Source organism: Geotrypetes seraphini, chromosome 14 (genome assembly GCF_902459505.1).
Source record: "Geotrypetes seraphini chromosome 14, aGeoSer1.1, whole genome shotgun sequence".
Lineage (NCBI taxonomy): Eukaryota > Metazoa > Chordata > Amphibia > Gymnophiona > Dermophiidae > Geotrypetes > Geotrypetes seraphini.
This window is the reverse complement of record NC_047097.1, coordinates 7,101,243-7,121,243: the sequence shown is the minus strand read 5'-3', so window position 1 is coordinate 7,121,243 and position 20,001 is coordinate 7,101,243. Positions and strand designations below refer to the sequence as shown.

Sequence of the window (20,001 nt, the reverse complement as noted above, 5' to 3'; positions counted from 1 at the left end):
CCGGGAGCGGGACTGCTGAAGACAAACACAAGTAGCTGTGGTAGATCCTAATCGATTTTTAGAGAATTGTGTTCATGAGGAGCTAGCTAGACTAAAGGTAGATAAAAGCAATGGGGCCAGATGGTATACATCCGAGGGCACTGAAGGAACTTAGGGAAGTTCTGGTGACTCCACTGGCTGACCTTTTCAATGCTTCTCTAGAATTGGGAGTGGTACCGGAGGTCTGGAGAAGGGCCAATGTGGACTCTCTCCACAAAAGTGGAAGTAAAGAAGAAGTAGGGAACTACAGGCCAGTAAGTCTGACTTCTGTGGTAAGTAAATTAATAGAAACGTTTTTAAAACAGAGAATAGTGACGTTTTACAGGACCAAAGGCAACATGGATTCACTAGAGACAGGCCTTATCAGACAAATCTGATCAATTTCTTTGACTGGGTGACCAAAGAACTGGATAGAGGGAGTGCGCTAGATGTGGTATATTTAAATTTTATCAAAGCCTTTGACAGTGTTCCACACAGGTGTCTAATAAATAAACTGAGTGTCCTTGGTATAGGCCCCAAAGTGACAGACTGGGTCAGGAACAGGTTGAGTGGAAGGCGACAGAGGGCAGTGGTCAATGGAAATCTCTTGAAGAAAGGGATGTTACCAGTGGTATGCTTCAAGTTTCGGTTCTTGGGCCTGCTCTTTTTAACATTTTTCTAAGCAATATTGCTAAAGGGCTGTCGGGTAAGATTTGCTTCTTTGTGGATAATACCAAAATCTGCAATAGAGTAGACACCCCTGATGGTGTGAGGAAGGACTTAACGAATGGTCTGAAATTTGGCAGCTAAGATTTAATGCTATAAAATACAAGGTCATGCATTTGGCCTGCAAAAACCTGAAGAAACAGTACAGTTTAGGGAGTGAAGAACTTTTGTGCACAAACGAGGACTGGGACTTGAGTATGATAGCATGATGATGATCTAAAGGTGGCCAAACAGTTTGAAAAGGTGACTGCAAAAGCTATAAGAATGCTAGGGTGCATAAGGAAAGATATGGCCAGTAGGAAATAGGAGATATTGATGCCCCTGTATAAGACTCTTGTGAGACCTCATTTATTGTGTACAATTTTGGAGACCATACCTTCAAAAAGATATAAACAGGATGGAGTCGAAAGGCTACTAAAATGGTTGGTGGTCTTCATCATAAGGTGTATGGGAACAGATTTAAAGATCTCAATATGTATACTTTGAAGGAAAGTTGGGAGAGGGGAGATATGATAGAGATGTTTAAATACATACATGGCATAAATACGCATGAAGAAAATCTCTTTCATTTCAAAGGAGGCTCCAGAATAAGAGGGCATAGGATGAGGTTAAGAGGTGATAGGCTCAGGCATAATCCTTGGAAGGGTGGTAGATGTATGGATTAGTCTCCCAATAGAGGTGGTAGAGACAAAGACTGTGTGTGAATTCAAGAAAGTGTGGGACAGGCATGTGGGATCTCATAGGGAGAGGAGATAGTGGATGCTGTGGATGGATAGATTGGATGGGCCATTTAGCCTTCATCTGCCTTTATGTTTCTATGCATAGATTTAGGTGACAAGAACACTGTGAGGGAGTGGCATAGTATCGGATATCCCGAGAAACACCCCCTCACTGATGTGGCAGTTAAGCTACCTTCCAGCAGGAGGTGCCACAGGGGTCTGTATTGGGAATGGTGCTATTTAACTTATTTATAAATGATCTGGAAATTGGAAAGAGTGAGGTGATTAAATTTGCAGATGACACTAAACTATTCAAAGTTGTTAAAACGCATGCGGATTGTGAAAAATTGCAGCTGGACATTAAGAAACTGGAAGACTGGGCATCCAAATGGCAGATGAAATTTAATGTGGGCAAATGCAAAGTGATGCACATTGAGAAGAATAACCTGAATCGCAGTTACCGGATGCTAGGGTCCACCTTGGGGATTAGCACCCAAGAAAAGGATCTGGGTATCATCGTAGACAATACAATGAAACATTCCGCCCAATGTGCGGCGGTGGCCAAAAAAAGCAAAAGGATGCTGGGAATTATTACAAAAGGGATGGTTAACAAGACTAAGAATGTTATAATGCCCCTGTATCGCTCCATGGTGCGACATCATCTGGAGTATTGCGTTCAATTCTGGTCTCATCTCAAGAAAGATATAGTGGCGCTAGAAAAGGTTCAAAGAAGAGCAACCAAGATAATAAAGGGGATGGAACTCCTCTCATATGAGGAACGACTAAAAAGATTAGGGCTCTTCAGCTTGGAAAAGAGATATGATTGAAGTCTACAAAATCCTGAGTGGAGTTGAACGGGTACAAGTGGATCGATTTTTCTCTCTGTCAAATATTACAAAGACTAGGGGACCCTCGATGAAGTTACAGGGAAATACTTTTAAAACCAATAGGAGGAAATTTTTTTTTTCACTCAGAGAATAGTTAAGCTCTGGAACACGTTGCCAGAGGTTGTGGTAAGAGCGGATAGCATAGCTGGTTTTAAGAAAGGTTTGGACAAGTTCCTGAAGGTCCATAGTCTGTTATTGAGAAAGACATATGTGGGAAGCCTCTGCTTGCCCTGGATCGGTAGCAAGGAACATTGCTACTCCTTGGGTTTTGGCCAGGTACTAGTGACCTGGATTGGTCACCGTGAGAACGGGCTACTGGACTTGATGGACCATTGGTCTGACCCAGTAAGGCTATTCTTATGTTCTTAATGTTAGGCTTTCTGGCCAGTAAGGCATGGCTCACCAAGGAGCAGGAAGTAAAAACCTCCTGGCATGGCATGGCTTGGCAGAACAGGGAGGACACAAATGTAGAGGTTTCCAGGAGGGAGGTCCTGAGTCAAGAAGGACTCTTGTGGAAGGATAAATCATAGTACCTGAAAAGACTGGACCAGGGAAGGAGGGTACTCAGGTACCTGCGTATGCGGAGAGACTATTAAGGAAGGAAGTTTCTTATCATTTGGAAGACCCAGATATTAGGGCACAGACTGTGTCTATGTGGTACTGTGTGTGATTTTGTGCTTGAAGTGTGACCAGGGGACTGCCTTTTGTTGGTTTACAATGAACATTGATGCTCTTGTCCTAGTGCAAGTTATGTTAATAATAAAGAAGGTATACCGTCAAAGTGATTTGGATTTATTGCCAGGTTGTCAGAATTAACATTCATACTTCCTTATAGAATGAGAGGAAACAATATGAAATTGGAGTCTTATGAAGCCTTTATGAGCAACACCAGTTCTTTGCACCTTTGCCAAATTCCCCCCCCCCCAAAATCTGTTTCAACACAGAGATTTACCATAAGCAAGCTGTTTCTTCCATTTAGACTAAGGAAGCTGTTCTGCTTCTTGCTTCCATGGAAACAGGCTTAATATTATTTTAAAAATATGGGTTTTCACTGTCTTTCAACACAGATACTAAGGTTCTAAAACTCTTTGGTATATTTACAAGTCAGAGAACTCACCTGATACCAGGGTCAAGCTCCACAGACCTTTGGGAAACCCTGGCACGGATTCCCTGAAAGATTAACCATCAGGGCCCCAAAAAGCATCCAAAGAAACACTGCAGATGAAGTTTGGTGTTCAAAAATGGGGATTTTTACTTACAAATTTCACAGTTCCAAAGCCGAACAGGGTTTCTAATTCTTGCTCTCACTCTTTCCTGGGACACCTGCCTTCCCCTCCTTGGATTTTCAATTCATTTTGGACTAGCTGGTGTTCCTGGATCTCTAAGGATCCTTGTACCTGTTTTTCAATTTGCTTGAATTTATCCTCTTTACTCTTCATTGTCTTTTTGCCTTTTGAACTCCTATAAAAACATTCAAATTATTCAAAATACTGAAGCACAGCTGCTGCCGGGAAGGAGTAAAGGGAGAGTGCTAGGCCTTTATTTTGAGAATTGCGTTGGCTTCCAGTTAAGGAAAGATGCTTATTAAGTTAACTGGTGCTGATTTTGAAGTCTTCCATAATCATAAGCTGGAGTACTGTACTTGCTTATGTACATAGTCAGTCTCAGCAAGGAAATTTACTGGAGGTTCCTGGATTGGTCTGTTTTAGGAGAGCAAGCTGGCATTTGAAAGCTTTTAGTGTTAATAAGGCCAGAAAATGGAATGAAATATGAGGTTAATTTATCATCCTTCCAGAAATATTTATATTGCTCCTTTTCTCAACTGATTGTTGACATTTTGTCATTTGCTATGAGATGATATTTGCTGTTTCCTCCCAGGACTCGCCCCAAACACACAATATGACATGAATTAACAGGTTACTGAAGAAGGATTACACATGTCTGACATGGAGCTCTGTTGAGCCTTAATGCAAGATTGATCTTATTCAGATAAGTGTCTGATGATTAACGTTTTTCACTTACGAGATATGAGAATCATACTCTGTGTTTACCTTGATCTAGAAACTGTTCAGAGCAATTGTTATGCCCTTATGCCCAGGGGGTAAATGGACTCAGTATAATACGTGACCTCAGCATATTACTGACATGTTCAGAATATTAATGATATGTATCCTAAAGTCTGCTTACCTGAACTCCTGACCTTAGTGTTACCTTGACCACACCAAAAGGATAGTAAAGACAAATGGCCTCTGTAACACCTTCTTGATAGCATCAAAGAGACAATAGATCCTGACTTCAGTTGCCTGCGTACCGCCCAAATAACATCAGTAAGGACAGACCTAAGTGTTATCAAAACAGAGAACAAAAGAGCAAGACCAGTCCCTGAAACACCTCATTAACGCCAGATGGGACCTGTTCCCTCTAAGCTGAGCAGGAGTCCTCCACCCACAGTCTCACCAATAGAGGGTGCTGTTTTACTGTCACATTTTTCAATTGTGAGGGACATGCAAGTTCTGCAGGACTCCAGGGAACATACCTGTCCTTAGCGACTGAAAATATTCCACCCCCTAGTGGTAGCAATGCAGCTGGAGGACACCTGCTCAGCTTAGAGGGAACCTGAATGTTATCCAAACAAAGGAACTGGCCAGGGGGGTAACTGAAATTCAGCATGCTACCGACATAAATCCACAAGTCTGTTTACCTTCTTGACCTACATCACATCAAAGAAAGAGCGAAACCAGATGAGAAGCCGGTTTACTTCAACACCTCCTTATGACATTCTGAATACCTCCTGGGTAGCATCAAAGAGGACAGGGAAACCAAACCAGTATCTGACCTTCTTGAACTATGTGTTGTCAAAACAAATAACAAAGGACCAGTACCAACTGTCTTACTAAGAGGGCAGCAGTTTTTCTCTATAAAAGAGAAAAACTCAGCCCATAGAATTAGAATCCTAGCCGGCTATCCAAGACGTCAGGTCTAAAGGGGCAGACTCCTGTGTCCTACTCGCCTATCCATTGAGGGATTCCGAATGGTGAAGGGAGGGTTTACGTGAGATACGGTGATGCTAATTTATTCTTATATATATATATATTAAAGTGTTATTGTTTATGTTTGATATTGTCTGTGTGTTTTCCTGAGTGTCACTGATCATCCCACTTGTCAGAAATTAGTGGCGGAACAGCAATGAATTGAGGAGTTTGGGTCTGTAGCCATTTTGACTGTTATTGAAACGATTGGTAGCACAGTATTTTTGTTACTATTAATTGTTTATGTGCATTCATTCACGATATTGAGAAGCCCGGGGATTTTACTGTGAGCGGCTACTCCAAAAAAGTATATAGGAAGGTTCAAAGAACAGCCTGTAGCCAACCAATGTGTACAACAAGGAACAGAGAACTGAGGGCTTTCTATCACTTTAATTTAATTTTTGTGTGGGATCACACCTTTATTCATTTATTTTTAGTACAATATTTATATACCACTTATAACTTAAGTGGTTTACATTCAGGTACTTGGGTATTGTTCCCTATGGGGCTCATAATCGAAAGAGAAAAACGTCCAAAAACCGTCCTAAGTCGGCACTTGGACGAACATTTCTCAAAAATGTCCAAGTGCCGAAAATAAAAACGGGTTTTGGACGTATTTCTAAACAACCTAGGCCTTCATAGTGACGCTCAACGTCCAAAGCTAAACGGGGCGTTTCGGGAGGCGTGTTGAGGGCAGGAGTTGGGCGGGACGTGGGCTGGCTTAGACTTAGTCATACAGCATATATAACCGAAAGTTTAACAACAGAGCCTAGACGGAACTTGGACGTTGTGACTTAGACCATGTAAAATATGGTCTAAGTCACATAAAACCACCTAAACTCACCAGATAAGCACTTCAAACACATAACACAGACCCCCACACACTACCCCAGCGATCACCAACCTCCCCACCCCAATAAAAATTATATTCACAACTTTAAATTTCTGCATCCAGACCATCATCACCTGGCTGCCTGGCATAGGAAAGCCTAGTCGTCCAGCACAGAGACAGCTTAAGTCATCTTGGGGGTGGGTTAGGGACCCATAGAGAAGAGGACCCATGCCCATAAGCCCCTGTAATCACTGCATTGATACTTAAACATGTGCATTGCCCTATACACCCCCAAAACCCTTTTTGACTGGCATATAAGTGGTTCCTGCAGCCATAAGGGCTTTTAGGGTGGTGGATAAGTGGGTCTAGGGGATTCTGGAGGTGGTTTGGGGGGCTCACCGTCACCTATAAGGGAGCTGTAGTGAGGAGAAGCCATGGCACCCTTTTTGTGAAGTTCACAGAAGTGCCCTGTAAGGTACCCCACTATTTAGGTGCAATGTCTGGGTGTTCAGTCCATCACTTTGCAGACCCCTCCCACATCCAACAGGACTTGTTCTAGGCATTTTGGACTTGGACGGAAAGTTGGACGGAAATGTGATATAAAGATGGACGATTTAGCGACTTGGATGATCAGATCGGCAGGACATATAATTAGACGATTTTCGAAAGTAAAAAACAGTTGGACGTCTCTTTCGAAAATGTGTCTTAGGCTCTTTTTAACTTTGGACGACTTGCGAAATGGACATAAATGGACTTAGACGTCCTTTTTGATTATGCCCCTCCACCTGTCCTGGTGAGCTCACACTCTTCTTGATGTACCTGGGGCAATGGGGGGATTAAGTGACTTGCCCAGTTTCACATGGAGCAGCATAGGATTTGAACCCACAACCTTAGGGTGCTGAGGCTGTAGCTCTAACCACTGTACCACACACTCCCACATTTCAAATGCTACTTTATATTCTGCAATCACCATTAATTAATGTGTTCAGGGTTTTCTTGGGGTTATTCTCTACTCTAGCCAATAGATTGAGATGGTAAAAACTCTTTATAGAATACTAGCATAGCAGGTCAGATACGTAAGTATAATGTAGGTGTGATCACATACATCAGCCATAGAGGTGGTATAAATGCTCCTGCCTGGACTGATTAAAAACAAAAATCACATAAATCTTATTATTCTATAATTTAAGGGGTAAATATTCCACTGGCAGCGGTGAACATTTTGCTGACTGCCACCAGCATTATGCCGGGTTAAGTCGATATTCAGAGCTTAAATGACCATGGGTTGCCGCATAAAGATTAGCATTGTGTTTTATACTGTCCCATTTATGAGGTTACCCTGGCCAGTTAAGTGCCAAATATTGGCACTTAACCAGCCATGTGCTGGCTCCGCCCCTGAAATGCCTCCCCAATTCTGGTTTTCACTTAGGTACTAACTGCTAGTTTTCAGTGGCAATAACCAGTTAAGTGCCACAGAAAATTAGCACCTAAGTCTGCTCTTGGATTTCCTAATTGCTAGGACGCCCAAGTTCCGATTTTTGAAACCGTTTTCCTGAACGTCTGGCTAGACGTTTTACCTACTGTGTGTCCAGAGTTAAAGGGGGTGTGCTAAGAGGGGTGTTGTGGACATGCTTTCAGTGGGCTTGAAAATATCCTCTTTACTCTTCATTGTCTTTTTGCCTTTTGAACTCCTATAAAAACATTCAAATTATTCAAAATACTGAAGCACAGCTGCTGCCTAGAAGGAATAAAAGGGAGAGTGCTAGGCCTTTATTTTGATAATTGCATTAGCTTCCAGTTAAGGAAAGATGCTTATTAAGTTAACTGGTGCTGATTTTTGAAGTCTTCCATACTCATAAAATGGAAACCATAATTGCTATTCAAAAAGGGTATTATAATAAATTTAAAAAGATCTGGGGGGCCATTGACAACTTACTGTAATGAGTAGATACCATTTTCTATTGAAAGTATATTTGCAAATGGAGGGAGGAGGGTGAATTAAAATTTTACTATAGGTTTAACCAATAGTAAAGAATATTTATATTTGTATATTTTTGATTGAATGCTAAAGGGTGGGTGGGAAGGGAATAAATGTATTTATTTGATGTTATACTAGAAAGAAATTCAAGTGATGTATTTAATTTTCAATGTTTTATTATTTGTACACTTGTTGTAAGATTATGAAATGAATAAAGAATTAAAAATAATAATAATAATAAGTTGAAGCACTTGCTTCTGTACATAGCCAGTCTCAGCAAGACTTGAACATCTTGCAAGGATAAAAAAAACTTTTCCAAAGACGTCCGGGACGGAACGTAGAAGTTTTGGGCTAGACCTCTTTTGGAAGTGTCTAAGTGCCAAAAAGAAACTGACCAGATGACCACTGGAGGGATTAAATCATGACCCCCTCACACTGCCCCAGTGGTCACTGATCCCCTACCACATCCCAAAGATCTGAATGAAACAGTACATACCTGTCTCTGGAACAGCAGCATCTGTTATAGGAAATCCTAGTAGAACATTACACAAGTGTCTTAAGTAGTCAGGTGGATGGGCTAGTGAACCATAGAGAGGAGGAGCCAGACCCATAAGGCACTCTAACCTCATCTATGGTGTTAAGTATGAGCCCACCAAAACCCTACTATACTGCCATATAGGTTTCACCTGCAGCCATAAGGGCTATTAGGGTAATAGACAGCTGAGTATAATAGGTTTGGGGGGAGTTTTGGAGGACTCACCATAAATTATAAGGGATATATGGTGAGATGTATATCTGGCACCCTTTATGTGAAGTTCACAGCATTGCCCTGTAAGGTGCTCCACTGTTCTGGTGGCCCTGCCCACGTCTAAATGGTGCTGATTTGGATGTTTCTAACTTGTACGTTGTTGTGGTCGACAATAGCAAATAAAGTTAGACTGGCTAGACATTTTGGCAACCAAGACATCCAAATAGCTGAATTTTGGGAAAAAAAAAATTATTTGGACGTCCCATTCGAAAATGGATGTTTTTTTGCTTCCAACTTTGGACGTCTTGTGGGAAACGTCCAAATTTGGACTTAGACGTCCTATCAAAAATGGCTCTCCCCATGTAATTGCTTTTAGGCAATGGTTTATAGAATAGTGTATAGCTGGAATATTAGCATTTATTTGCATATGTATGTATATACAGTACATACATATAAGTTGTTATTCTGGTTCTTAGTATCTTCTTTATAGAATTACCACCTTGCAGTACCAGGTACCACCACTGCGTGGCCCTCTATATTTACTGTAAAACTCAAGACACAGACTTCTGTTGGTAAACACCAATCTCCTATTCAGTGGGTTGAAAGTTAAACGGAGTGCAGTGTAAGGTTTTTGCCTATTTTTGTTGATTTGTTAGACCAAAATATGGTGTAGTGATGTTGCATGTCACACACAGCTTAGGTTTCCTATTCAGCAGTGTAGTAAGGGGTGCCATTTTGGTGAGGCTACTGCCACCTCTCCTCCTCTCTGCCCCCATACCTCTTTGGCTCTTCATCAGCAAGAGCAGCACCTACAACCTGCTTCTCGTGCTGGCCTCAGATCGCCCTCAGGAAGTGATGTCAGATGGAGAGCCAAGGCCGGCACAGGCTGGAGATGCTGCTCACGCTAGTGAAAAGTTAAAGAGGTAGGGGGGAGAAGGGAAGGCATGCGCCTGGTGGAGGGGGGGAAGGGGGGCAGGGAAGATGCAGGGGGCAGAGGAGAGGGTGGAGTGCCACCGCACCTCCTACCCTCACTATGCCACTGTCCCAATTATAGCTACATTGATGAATCAGTCTGGAAAAAGTCATCTTCCAACACTGATAATGGTGCCCATCTAAATTCTGCAGCAAGATAGAGAAAGAGAAATCTGGATCCACGGCAGCAGCTTAAGTACCAGGAAAAGTGCATGCAGCACTGTTCAACAGCAGTCATATTTTCTGTCTCTAGCATTTATCTCATTTGGAATGACACCAGGGTTGTCCAGGTAAACCTAAAGAGGCTGTTTTAGTGCTAGTCTATATAGAGTATTAGTCTCTCTCCCAGCTCTTCCTTAAGCTGCATTGCTACAATGAGAAGAGGAGAAAGAGGAGAGAGAGAAAGTGGAAAATATAATAGAGAAAAGGGTGCTCAAAGGTGTGAAGGGCCAAATGTTTTTATGATCTTAAGTCCAGTTTTAATTGTACTATTTATATTTATCTCACTATCTTTGAGTTTGTTTATCAATTTCTTTTGCAAATTTGTTTTTATAGATCTTTTTGTACCTGATACAGGCCATTTAGTCGAAACATGGCCCATGTTGGGTCCTTGTTCCACTATTGTTCTATTTGTATAATAGTTGCCTTGATTAAAAGTACTTTTTAGCTTAGATTCCTGGTCATCTCTGCTTTTTGCTGTTTTTTGATACTTGGTCCTTGGTTTTTTGATATTTGGTCCTTTTTTTCTTGTTTGGGCCAAATGGAATACCACAACCAAACTATGTGGGTCTGGCCATCTGATTACAGCAAGTGACTTTATTTCTCAGCAAAGAGTTTGGCTTCTATTATCCTGTGACTTTAGTATTTGAATTTTATACATTAATAAACTATACCATTTCAACTCTTGGAAGTCCAGGAATTGGTGCCACATAGTTTGGTTATAGATATCTTTGTTTTTGTGGTACCAATGTCCACGGCTGTGGGAGCTAGGACCATCCTCGGGTGTTGTTTGTTTTCAAGAAGGCCAAATGGAGTAACCAGACAGAAGGGGAAGGAAGCTGAAAAGGTTGCAGAGGTTAAGGACTGAAGGGAAGTAGAGGAAGAATGAGAGGGAAGGCAAAAAGCTGAAGGAAAATGAGAGGGTCAGAGAAGAGAGACTGTAAAGAAAGTTTTTTAGATTGAAGCAGGTTAGGCAGACTAGATGGACCATTCAGGTCTTTATCTGCCATCATCTACCATGTTACTATGTGAAGAAGGATCTAATCTAATCTACGGCTTGGCTTTATATACACCGAGTCATCATTCAAGGAAAGCTCGACTCAGTTTACAATAGGATCTATGAGTATTGGGTGACAAATACAAATAATGTCAGCAATCAGCTTTTGAAAAAGCGCATCACCTTTAAAAACAAAGCTACACTAGCTTTCTCTTTCATTGTATAATTTGATTTTTATTATTGCAGTGGTAATTCATTCCAACCTTGTGGTGTGCCCTAATTCCATGGAAGGTGTTCATGTTCTATCCTGAATTGTACAAACCCATCCTTAGCACAGAACCTCCCAGCCCTTGTTTACTGTCACTGCTGCCAAATGAGTCAATGAGATTTTTTTTTTGCTCTCTTTTGTTTTTCTGGCGGAGAAGCAGATGTGTGCTATTTTTCATACAAAGATGAGGGCACCCATAGTTCAGCATTTCGTATTTTGTCCCAATCCTTTACATTAGGCTCTTTTTTTCCCCAGCTCTCTAACAATTCATTTGAGTGAAAAATTCATTATTCTGATGTATTTGTACCCATGTAACAGTGTTTGAGATGCATCTCAAAGCAGTTCCAATCCTGTATTGCTTTGTTGAACTCATCTGAAATTCTGGTAATTAGATCATTCCTTCCTCTGTTATATAGAAACTTGATGGCAGATAAAGGCCAAATGGCCCATCCAGTCTGCCCATCTGCAGCATCCACTATCTCCTCCTCTCCCTATTGGCTAAGGCTCTTAACATTAGCATCTCCTCTTTCTATAGGCTAAGGCTCTTTACAGCTGCATTGTGATGTCATCAAACTTTATGGTTATAGAAACATAGAAACATGATGGCAGATAAAGGCCAAATGGCCCATCCAGTCTGCCCATCTGCAGCATCCACTATCTCCTCCTCTCCCTATTGGCTAAGGCTCTTAACATTAGCATCTCCTCTTCCTATAGGCTAAGGCTCTTTACAGCTGCATTGTGATGTCATCGAACTTTATGGTTATAGAAACATAGAAACATGATGGCAGATAAAGGCCAAATGGCCCATCCAGTCTGCCCATCTGCAGCATCCACTATCTCCTCCTCTCTCTTGAATTCAAACACAGTCTTTGCCTCCACCATCTCTACCAGGAGACTATTCCAGGCATCTACTACCCTTTCTGTAAAAAAGTATTTTTTTAGGTTACTCCTGAACTTATCACCTCTTAACTTCATCCTATGCCTTCTCACTCTGCAATTTCCTTTCAAATGAAACAGACTTGCCTCATGTGTATTTATGCCACATAGGTATTTAAACTTCTCTATCATATCTCCTCTCTCCTGCATTTGCTCCAAAGTATACTGTATATATATGTTGAGATCTTTAAGTCTGTCCTCAAACACTTTATGATGAAGGCCACAGACCATTTTAGTAGCCTTCCTCTGGACCAACTCCATCCTGTTCATATCATTTTTATAAGGTATGGTCTCCAGAATGGTACATGATAATCTAAATGAGGTCTCATCAGAATCTTATACCTACTGGCCATTCTTCTCCTTATACACCCAAACATCCTTCTAGCTTTCGCCATCACCTTTTCAACCCTATTTGTCCACCTTAAGATCATCACACCCAAGTCCCACTCCTCTTTTGTGCACATAAATTCTTCACCCCTAAACTATACCGTTCCCTCGGGTTTTTGCAGTCTAAATGCATGACCATGCATTAAATCTTAGCTGCCAAATGTCAGACCATGCTTCAAGCTTTGCTAGGTCCTTCCTCATGCTATTCACACCATCAGGTGGGGGGGTCTATTCAATTGCAGATTTTGGTATCATCCACAAAGAAGCAAATCTGACCAGACAATATTGTTTACAAAAATATTTAAAAGAGCAGGCTTCACTTTATCACAATAGAAGAATGATGTTTGCTGAATGTGGATGATATCTAGAGATTGTGGCAAAACAACAACCTGATTTTGATGAAGACAAGTTCCTATGAGGGGAGATCATGACTTTGGGCTGCTGATGCGCTACTGGTGCATTTACCTTGATTGTGATGAATCATGTTTCCAGCATCCTCTTTTTACTTTTCTTCTGCTCTATGGTTAAGAGGAATGGAAAGCAAGGACACCCTCTTCTATGGACATATTTGCTCCGATTGTGTTTGTGCTGGGCCCAATTGATTCTTTTGTTTCATAATAATACCATGGGACTGGGTATCTCATACTGACGGTGGTGTGTCTCAGGGTTCGGTCCTGGGACTGGTTCAAGATGGTAAAGGGGATGGAACTCCTCTCGTATGAGGAAAAACTAAAACGGTTACGGCTCTTCAGCTTGGAAAAGAGACGGCTGAGGGGAGATAGGATTGAATTCTACAAAATCCTGAGCGGAGTAGAACGGGTACAAGTGGATCGTTTTTTCACTCCGTCAAAAATGACAAAGACTAAGGGACACGCGATGAAATTACAGGGAAATACTTTTAAAAAACAATAGGAGGGAAAATTTTTTTACTCAGAAAATAGTTAAGCTCTGGAATGCATTGCCAGAGGTTGTTTGTAAGAGCGGACAGCGTAGCTGGTTTTAAGAAAGTTTGGACAAGTCAACTGGAGGAAAAGTCCTTAGTTTATTATTGAGAAAGACCTGGGGGAAGCCACTGCTTGCCCTGGATAGATGGCATGGAATATTTGCTACTCCTTGGGTTTTGGCCAGGTACTAGTGACCTGGATTGGCCACTGTGAAAACGGGCTACTGAGCTTAATGGACCATTGGTCTGACCCAGTAAGGCTATTCTTATGTTTTTAAGTGATTATTCTCAAAGGAGTAAGAAAGGTTTGCTTCTAAAAGTTTTCGAATTCCCTTCAATCTTGTGGTTGGTTTTTTTTTTTCTGTCGCCCGGGGTGGTGGATCCCCTCCCCTGCCCTCTTCTTCGCCCCCCACCTCCACATGCTCCTTCCCTGTCCCCTTCTGCCACGCATGAGCCGCTTACTTTCCCCCTGTACCTCTGGAACATTCCAGGCACGAGCAGCAGCCCCCAATCTGCTGTTGTGCTAGTGTTGGCTCTTCCTCTGACATCACTTCCTAGGCGCAGGTCTAGGATGTGACGTCAGAAGGTCCAGGAAGTGACATCAAAAAACCTGACGCTGGCGCAACTTCAGCTTAGGGGTTGCTGCTTGTGCCAGGAACATTACAGAGGTAAGGGGGCAGAGAAGATGTTGGGGGGGGGGGGGGGGTAGGCAGAAAGGAGGACAGGTGCCTGTGCCCTCACCAAGATGGTACCGGGGCAAACTGCCCCACCCCCTTGCTATCAATTCTTATCAGGTGATTCCTGGGTTCTTGTGAGTGGCAGGAGCAATCCATGATTGTTCCTGACTTTTTGGTTTCCTCATCCAAAATTGCGCCTTTTAGGCCCCTACTACTACTACTGTTAATCATTTCTATAGTTCTACTAGGCGTATGTGGCGCTGTACATATTATATGCTGGTACTTTCTCTTTCCCTAGCGGGCTCACAGTCTTTGTACCTGCGGTGATGGAGTGCCAAGAGACCTGCTGAGGGTCACAAGGAGGCTACAGTGGGTGCTTTAGGATGAGGTGGGTTAGTTCAAGTTCAATTTTCAAGTTTATTGGGATTTGTTATCTACGCAATATCATATATTTCAATGCGTATAACAATTGTTTTTAAAATAACAATTAACAAATTGGGGAGGACAAAACAAGATAATATAGACAAATTTTGGCATTCTATTACAAACTGGAACAAAAGGCAAAAGGGGTGAACTACAATTTTTAAGAAAACAAAAAGGAACATTTAAGAAAAAACACATATGGAGGGGTCATATAAAACATATATGGTAGGATCTCAAATCCAACATATAAAGTAAAATAAAGAGCATTTAGGCGATCTACACATAACACTTATTAAAAACTGGGATTTAGTACTTGTAGGTAATATTTTCTATACATTGAAAGCGTCCTTGAACAAAAAGCTTTTAAGGGAACGCTTAAATTTTTCTAAAGAAGGTTCATTACGTAAAAATAGTGGTAAATTGTTCCAGAGTTGGGGTGCTACGATCAAAAAAATGGTAGATCTCCTGGTCCCTATTATTTTTAAACACGGAATAGTTAATAGATGTTAATAGAGTTAAAAGCAACATTGAAAAAGTGGGCTTTTAGTTTAGACTTGAATACTGAAGTACAGACTCAGGCAGTCTGTTCCAAATAGGTTCAGAGTAGCTCATAATAAAAACTATATTCCTACTTATTACAGGATAAAATTCATCATAAACATATCAGCATCCAATTTCTATCTCATAAACATTTCAAATAAACCTTTTCAAACCTTTCCGAAAGAACATATTTGAAGACTGATTTTTCCACGACTACGGTAGAGTATTCCAAATATGCAGACTGATAAGAGAAAGTTTACCAGATATATTCTTAGTCTAATTCCTTTTAAATGAAAGCACCCTAGTAGTAATCTCATGGCTATCAAAAAAGGGAACCTCTGAATTTCAAAATAGAAAGAAATCAGAAGTACGTGATGTGTTTATAAAACTGGAAAATGAAAGCAAAATGTAACTAAGATTATGAAAATTGCAACATGGAACATCAGAAGCTGTGAATTGAAAGACATTGGACATTATTTTAGGAGCTATAGTCTTGATTCAGAGAAGGAAATTCTGGCAATTACATAGGTAAACAGGGATTTTAGAAAGGGGCCAACTTATATTTGGATGTCCACCTAGAACTCTTGGTTATGGCAGTATAAAAGAATAAAGTTATTATTATTATTATTATAATAAGTAGATACTGAACGGGAGTGTGTTGGAATGTAGTTCAAGTGCGGCCTGAGTCAAAAATATACAAGCGTATTCTCTATTTCAGTATTGGAATTACCAGCTTCTCCCTGGCACATATAAGTTATAAAGAGTTCTAATTTCTGTCAGCCTTTACAGAAGGGATTAGGATGCATCTTCCTTGTCTCGCATTGGTTATTTCTTGCTCCAAAATTAAACAAAATAAAGACTGTGAAGCAGGATTTCCACATATACCGTTGCAAGATGGCTCACATACACATACGTCTGCATCTAGAAGAAGTGGCGGCCCTATAATGAGGCCAACCGAGGCGGCGGCGGCCTCAGGCAGCACTCTTCAGGCAGCGGCATTGCTGGTCAGATTGCCCGTTTGACAGCTTTCATTCCTCCCTTTCTGCAGAGTTTCAACCGCTGCACTCCTCCCCGGGTATCTCCTGTCCACTCCCTGGCTGTCATCGCTCCTTCCCCCGCTCCTCCCAGTCTATCTTAATTCACCTTGCAAAAGTTGCTACTGGGGGCAGCTACTCACATAGACTGCCCTGCCTTCAATGCCATCTTCTTCTCTATGCTATTTCAGCCCGCCCCTGAAGAAATAGGAAGTTACATCAGAGACATGTCTCTCAGGGAGTATACCTGTACCTCTCCCTCTTGTTTCCTCTCTAGGGCTGATCATCTGCTTTGATACGAACTGGGGAGTTGGAGGACAGCCCAAAGAGATTAGAGGCGGAGCAAAAACTTTATAATGAGGCTCTCTGCATCTATTCTCATGGGAATAGATTTGATTGGCTGTCTACTAGAAAAAAGATTATCGAGGTAAGTATCTAATCTTCCCTTATTTTATGATTTCTTCTGTACTGTGCCTTACTTGGTTGCAACAGATGAGTAATAGATCAAATAAATGAAAAGAGAAAGACAGACCTTGATAAAGAGGGGCTGACTGTGATCTATAATGAAGTCATAACAGGCATTTGTTTGCTTAACCTATGATAGATAATGAGCTGTATAATTTATATCCACTGGATTATTAGCTGTCTGTTTTGCTTTTATTTACTTGTTTTTCTTTCTTTCTTTTTTTTGTAATCTTTGGAGAGTAAAATCCCTGTGCTATTACTGAACTTTACCTTTGCAGAATGAGTTATTGTTTATTTTCACATTTATTTTGGCTCTAATATACCACCTGTCAATATTTATTGAGCGGTTTACAAAGCTAAAAAATATTATTTATTGGACTTGTTCTACTGCTTTTCCCAACAAAGGATCTCAGTGGTTTACATTACTAAAAATAGTAAAATTGTTAAAAATAAATGGAGCACCATCTATTAACAGAAAGATACCAGTCATACATACAGACACACAGAAAGAAATACATTGCCAGCTTAACTTCCACTCTCCCACAGTCAACCAAACAGCAATGGATAACCATATTGGAAAGCCAAAGCAAAAAGATTGTTCCGTATAGAACAGTCCGGGTGTGGGTGTCTGGATGGTTTCCTGTACTGGAGGTTTAAGACTCACTCTCTCCAGTCCACCTCCTACCCCAGAGTCAGCTATGGCTCTCAGAGTCTCCCCTGTCCCCATATATGTCCTCTGGCACTGCAATTTCAAACCTTTGGACTGCTGTCGTTCTGCCCCAGAAGCCTTCGCTCTCTAGTGTTCTGCCTATGTGATAACTGGAAGTGCTGCACAGAGAAGACATCTGGGGCAGGTTGATGGCAGCAGGATCCTGTTGCTAAGGCTGCCAGCTGCCCAAAGGTTTGAAATTGCAGTGCCGGAGGAGGTTCTGAAGCCAGGGGAGACTCAGAGAGCCATACCCAAATTTGAGGTTGTCCGGGTGGGAGCTGGAGAGAGAGTGGGCTAAAAGGAGTCTTCCTCCAAGGTTGGGCTATTCTAAAGCAATAGAGCCTTATTGTCCTTTGGGCAATGTGCTCACATAGCTTATGACTTCACACTGAGAATAAACATTGATATATTTTTTGCAAATTAGTTACTTTTTTTTCCCCATTCCCCGTGAGTTAATTTCTATTGTGTATTGTTTGAAGAACTTTTCATAGGAGAGTGCTGATCAACTGTTCTTCTACTAGGGTTTTTTGCATATTAATTAACAGGGCAGAAGAATCAGAAAGAAGGAGAAGGTAGTCTAGGAGGGCAAAAACAGTCAAAATGAAGAAAAGAGTTCATAGGACCTGTGTCTGTGGCTCCAGAGACCTCCCTAAAGACCTAAACCAAAATGCAAGTCTTCAATTCAACTCTGAATCTGAGATACACCTTTGAAAGATTTTATCTTAAAAATTGTTTGTCTTGAAAGTGTCAAATGCGAATTAATACAGACAGCACTTCCACCTTTAGTTTACAAGACCTCTTGGCAAGAAGGAAGCAAATTGAAAGCCTGCACACCCCTCCCCTTGATTTCTCTTAAAATGTGAAGATTTAACACCCGATGGGAGTCTGGTGTCTTTTTGATTTTAGTTCTTGGAAATACTGCTTCATTCATACGGGCAGGTCAATCCCTGCAAGAGAGCACTCACCATCGACCCAAAAGAAGACATTCTGCTGGATATCCTCAGGTTCAACATTCATAACTGCAATAAGGACATCATGATATGTTATGTTTCGAATGTGTTCAATTTCTTCTTTGCTGAACACCCTATAGAAAGAAAAATCAAAAGGAAAGCCTAGACTGAAGACTGACATTCTGTGCAAATCAATTTACATAACTGATGTATTGATTCAATGTACAGCTATGTGCTTCAGATTGAGAAAGCATTTGAGTATATCTCAAATCAATCCTCAAGAGACACTGAGACACTCAGGGCCGGATTCGACAAACTGTGCCATTATCGGCCGGCGCCTCCAAAAAATGGTGCCAGTCACGTGTCACCATTTGTAGAATCATGGCCACTGTCAAACATAGGCACCAGAAATATAGGCCAGGGATTTGAAGGCCTACATTTCTGGCACCTTTGCTTGATGTGAATCACGCTTACAGAGTCGCCTAAGATAGTTTCCGGCATTAACCATACCTACTTCGAACTTATGCATCTTTAGGTGCCTCCATAGCCGTGATAATGGCCCATTTTTGGAGGTACCAGCGGGCATCTACTTTTTAAAATGAAATTACTTTAATTGTTTCTAAATAGCGCAATAAATTACCGTGCCAAATAAAACTAAGTAAATCAATTAAGTTAAGTGGTGGTACAGACTAACTTCCGGCACCATTTCGAGAATCCTGTCCTCAGGGTTCTGAAAATCTACAAGTGTATACGAAATAGATCTGCATATAATGTAGACAGTACATGTAAAACTTATCTCTTGCATATGTATTGTGGATATCTGGCTATGGGGCTCATTTTCAAAAAAGAAAGATGCAAACAAACAAAAAGAGGCAGATGAGATGTCCAAAAACAACCAAATAGTTACTTTATTGGTACAAATACTTAAATACCATAAAGTCTATGGTTTTTAGAGTCTATCAAATATGACGAGTCTTTTCTATGAAAGTCATAAGTCTATGAGCAAGGACCTATCTTGATAAGACAGGTCTTCTGAGTAGTCCCAACTAGAATCCCAGTTTCGGCATCCAGGGATGACTTCCTCAGGGGATTGTGTGAACACTGTTGTAGACACATGGGTAATTTAAACTTGTAGAAAACAGTGGCTCAGCTGGTGCAGGACAGCATCTTCCACAGTAAAATCGCGCCAAAAGACTGAAGAAAGCACTTGAATGTCCTAATCACCAGAAAGTCCAAGTGCCAATTTTCGAAGCCATTTTCCTAGATATCTTGCTAGATTTTTTTGCCCCCTGTGTGTCCAAAGTTCAAGGGAACATGTTGGAGGCATGTTATGGGTAGGCTTTGGGCGAGCTTAACACTTGAATGTCTTACAGTGATAATCAAAATTTTCCCAAGACATCCTTGAAGGAACTTAAACGTCTGGCGCTAGGCCTGTTTTAAAAGCTGATCAGATGACTACTGGAGGGATAAAATAACGACCCCACACACTCCCCCAATTGTCACTGAACCCCTCCCACCCCACAAACCTCTGAATGAAACATCAA

At 41.3% G+C, this 20,001-nt stretch overlaps 1 protein-coding gene across 1 annotated transcript in view; it reads right to left on the bottom strand.

The window, feature by feature from the left end:
• The window catches only part of LOC117348294 (dual oxidase 1-like), a 201,892-nt gene that overhangs the window by 74,737 nt on the left and 107,154 nt on the right, over nucleotides 1-20,001 (bottom strand). The window contains exon 14 of the mRNA XM_033920228.1: nucleotides 18,473-18,591. Coding sequence (XP_033776119.1) covers nucleotides 18,473-18,591 — 119 coding nt within the window. The remainder of the gene's footprint in view (nucleotides 1-18,472; nucleotides 18,592-20,001) is intronic.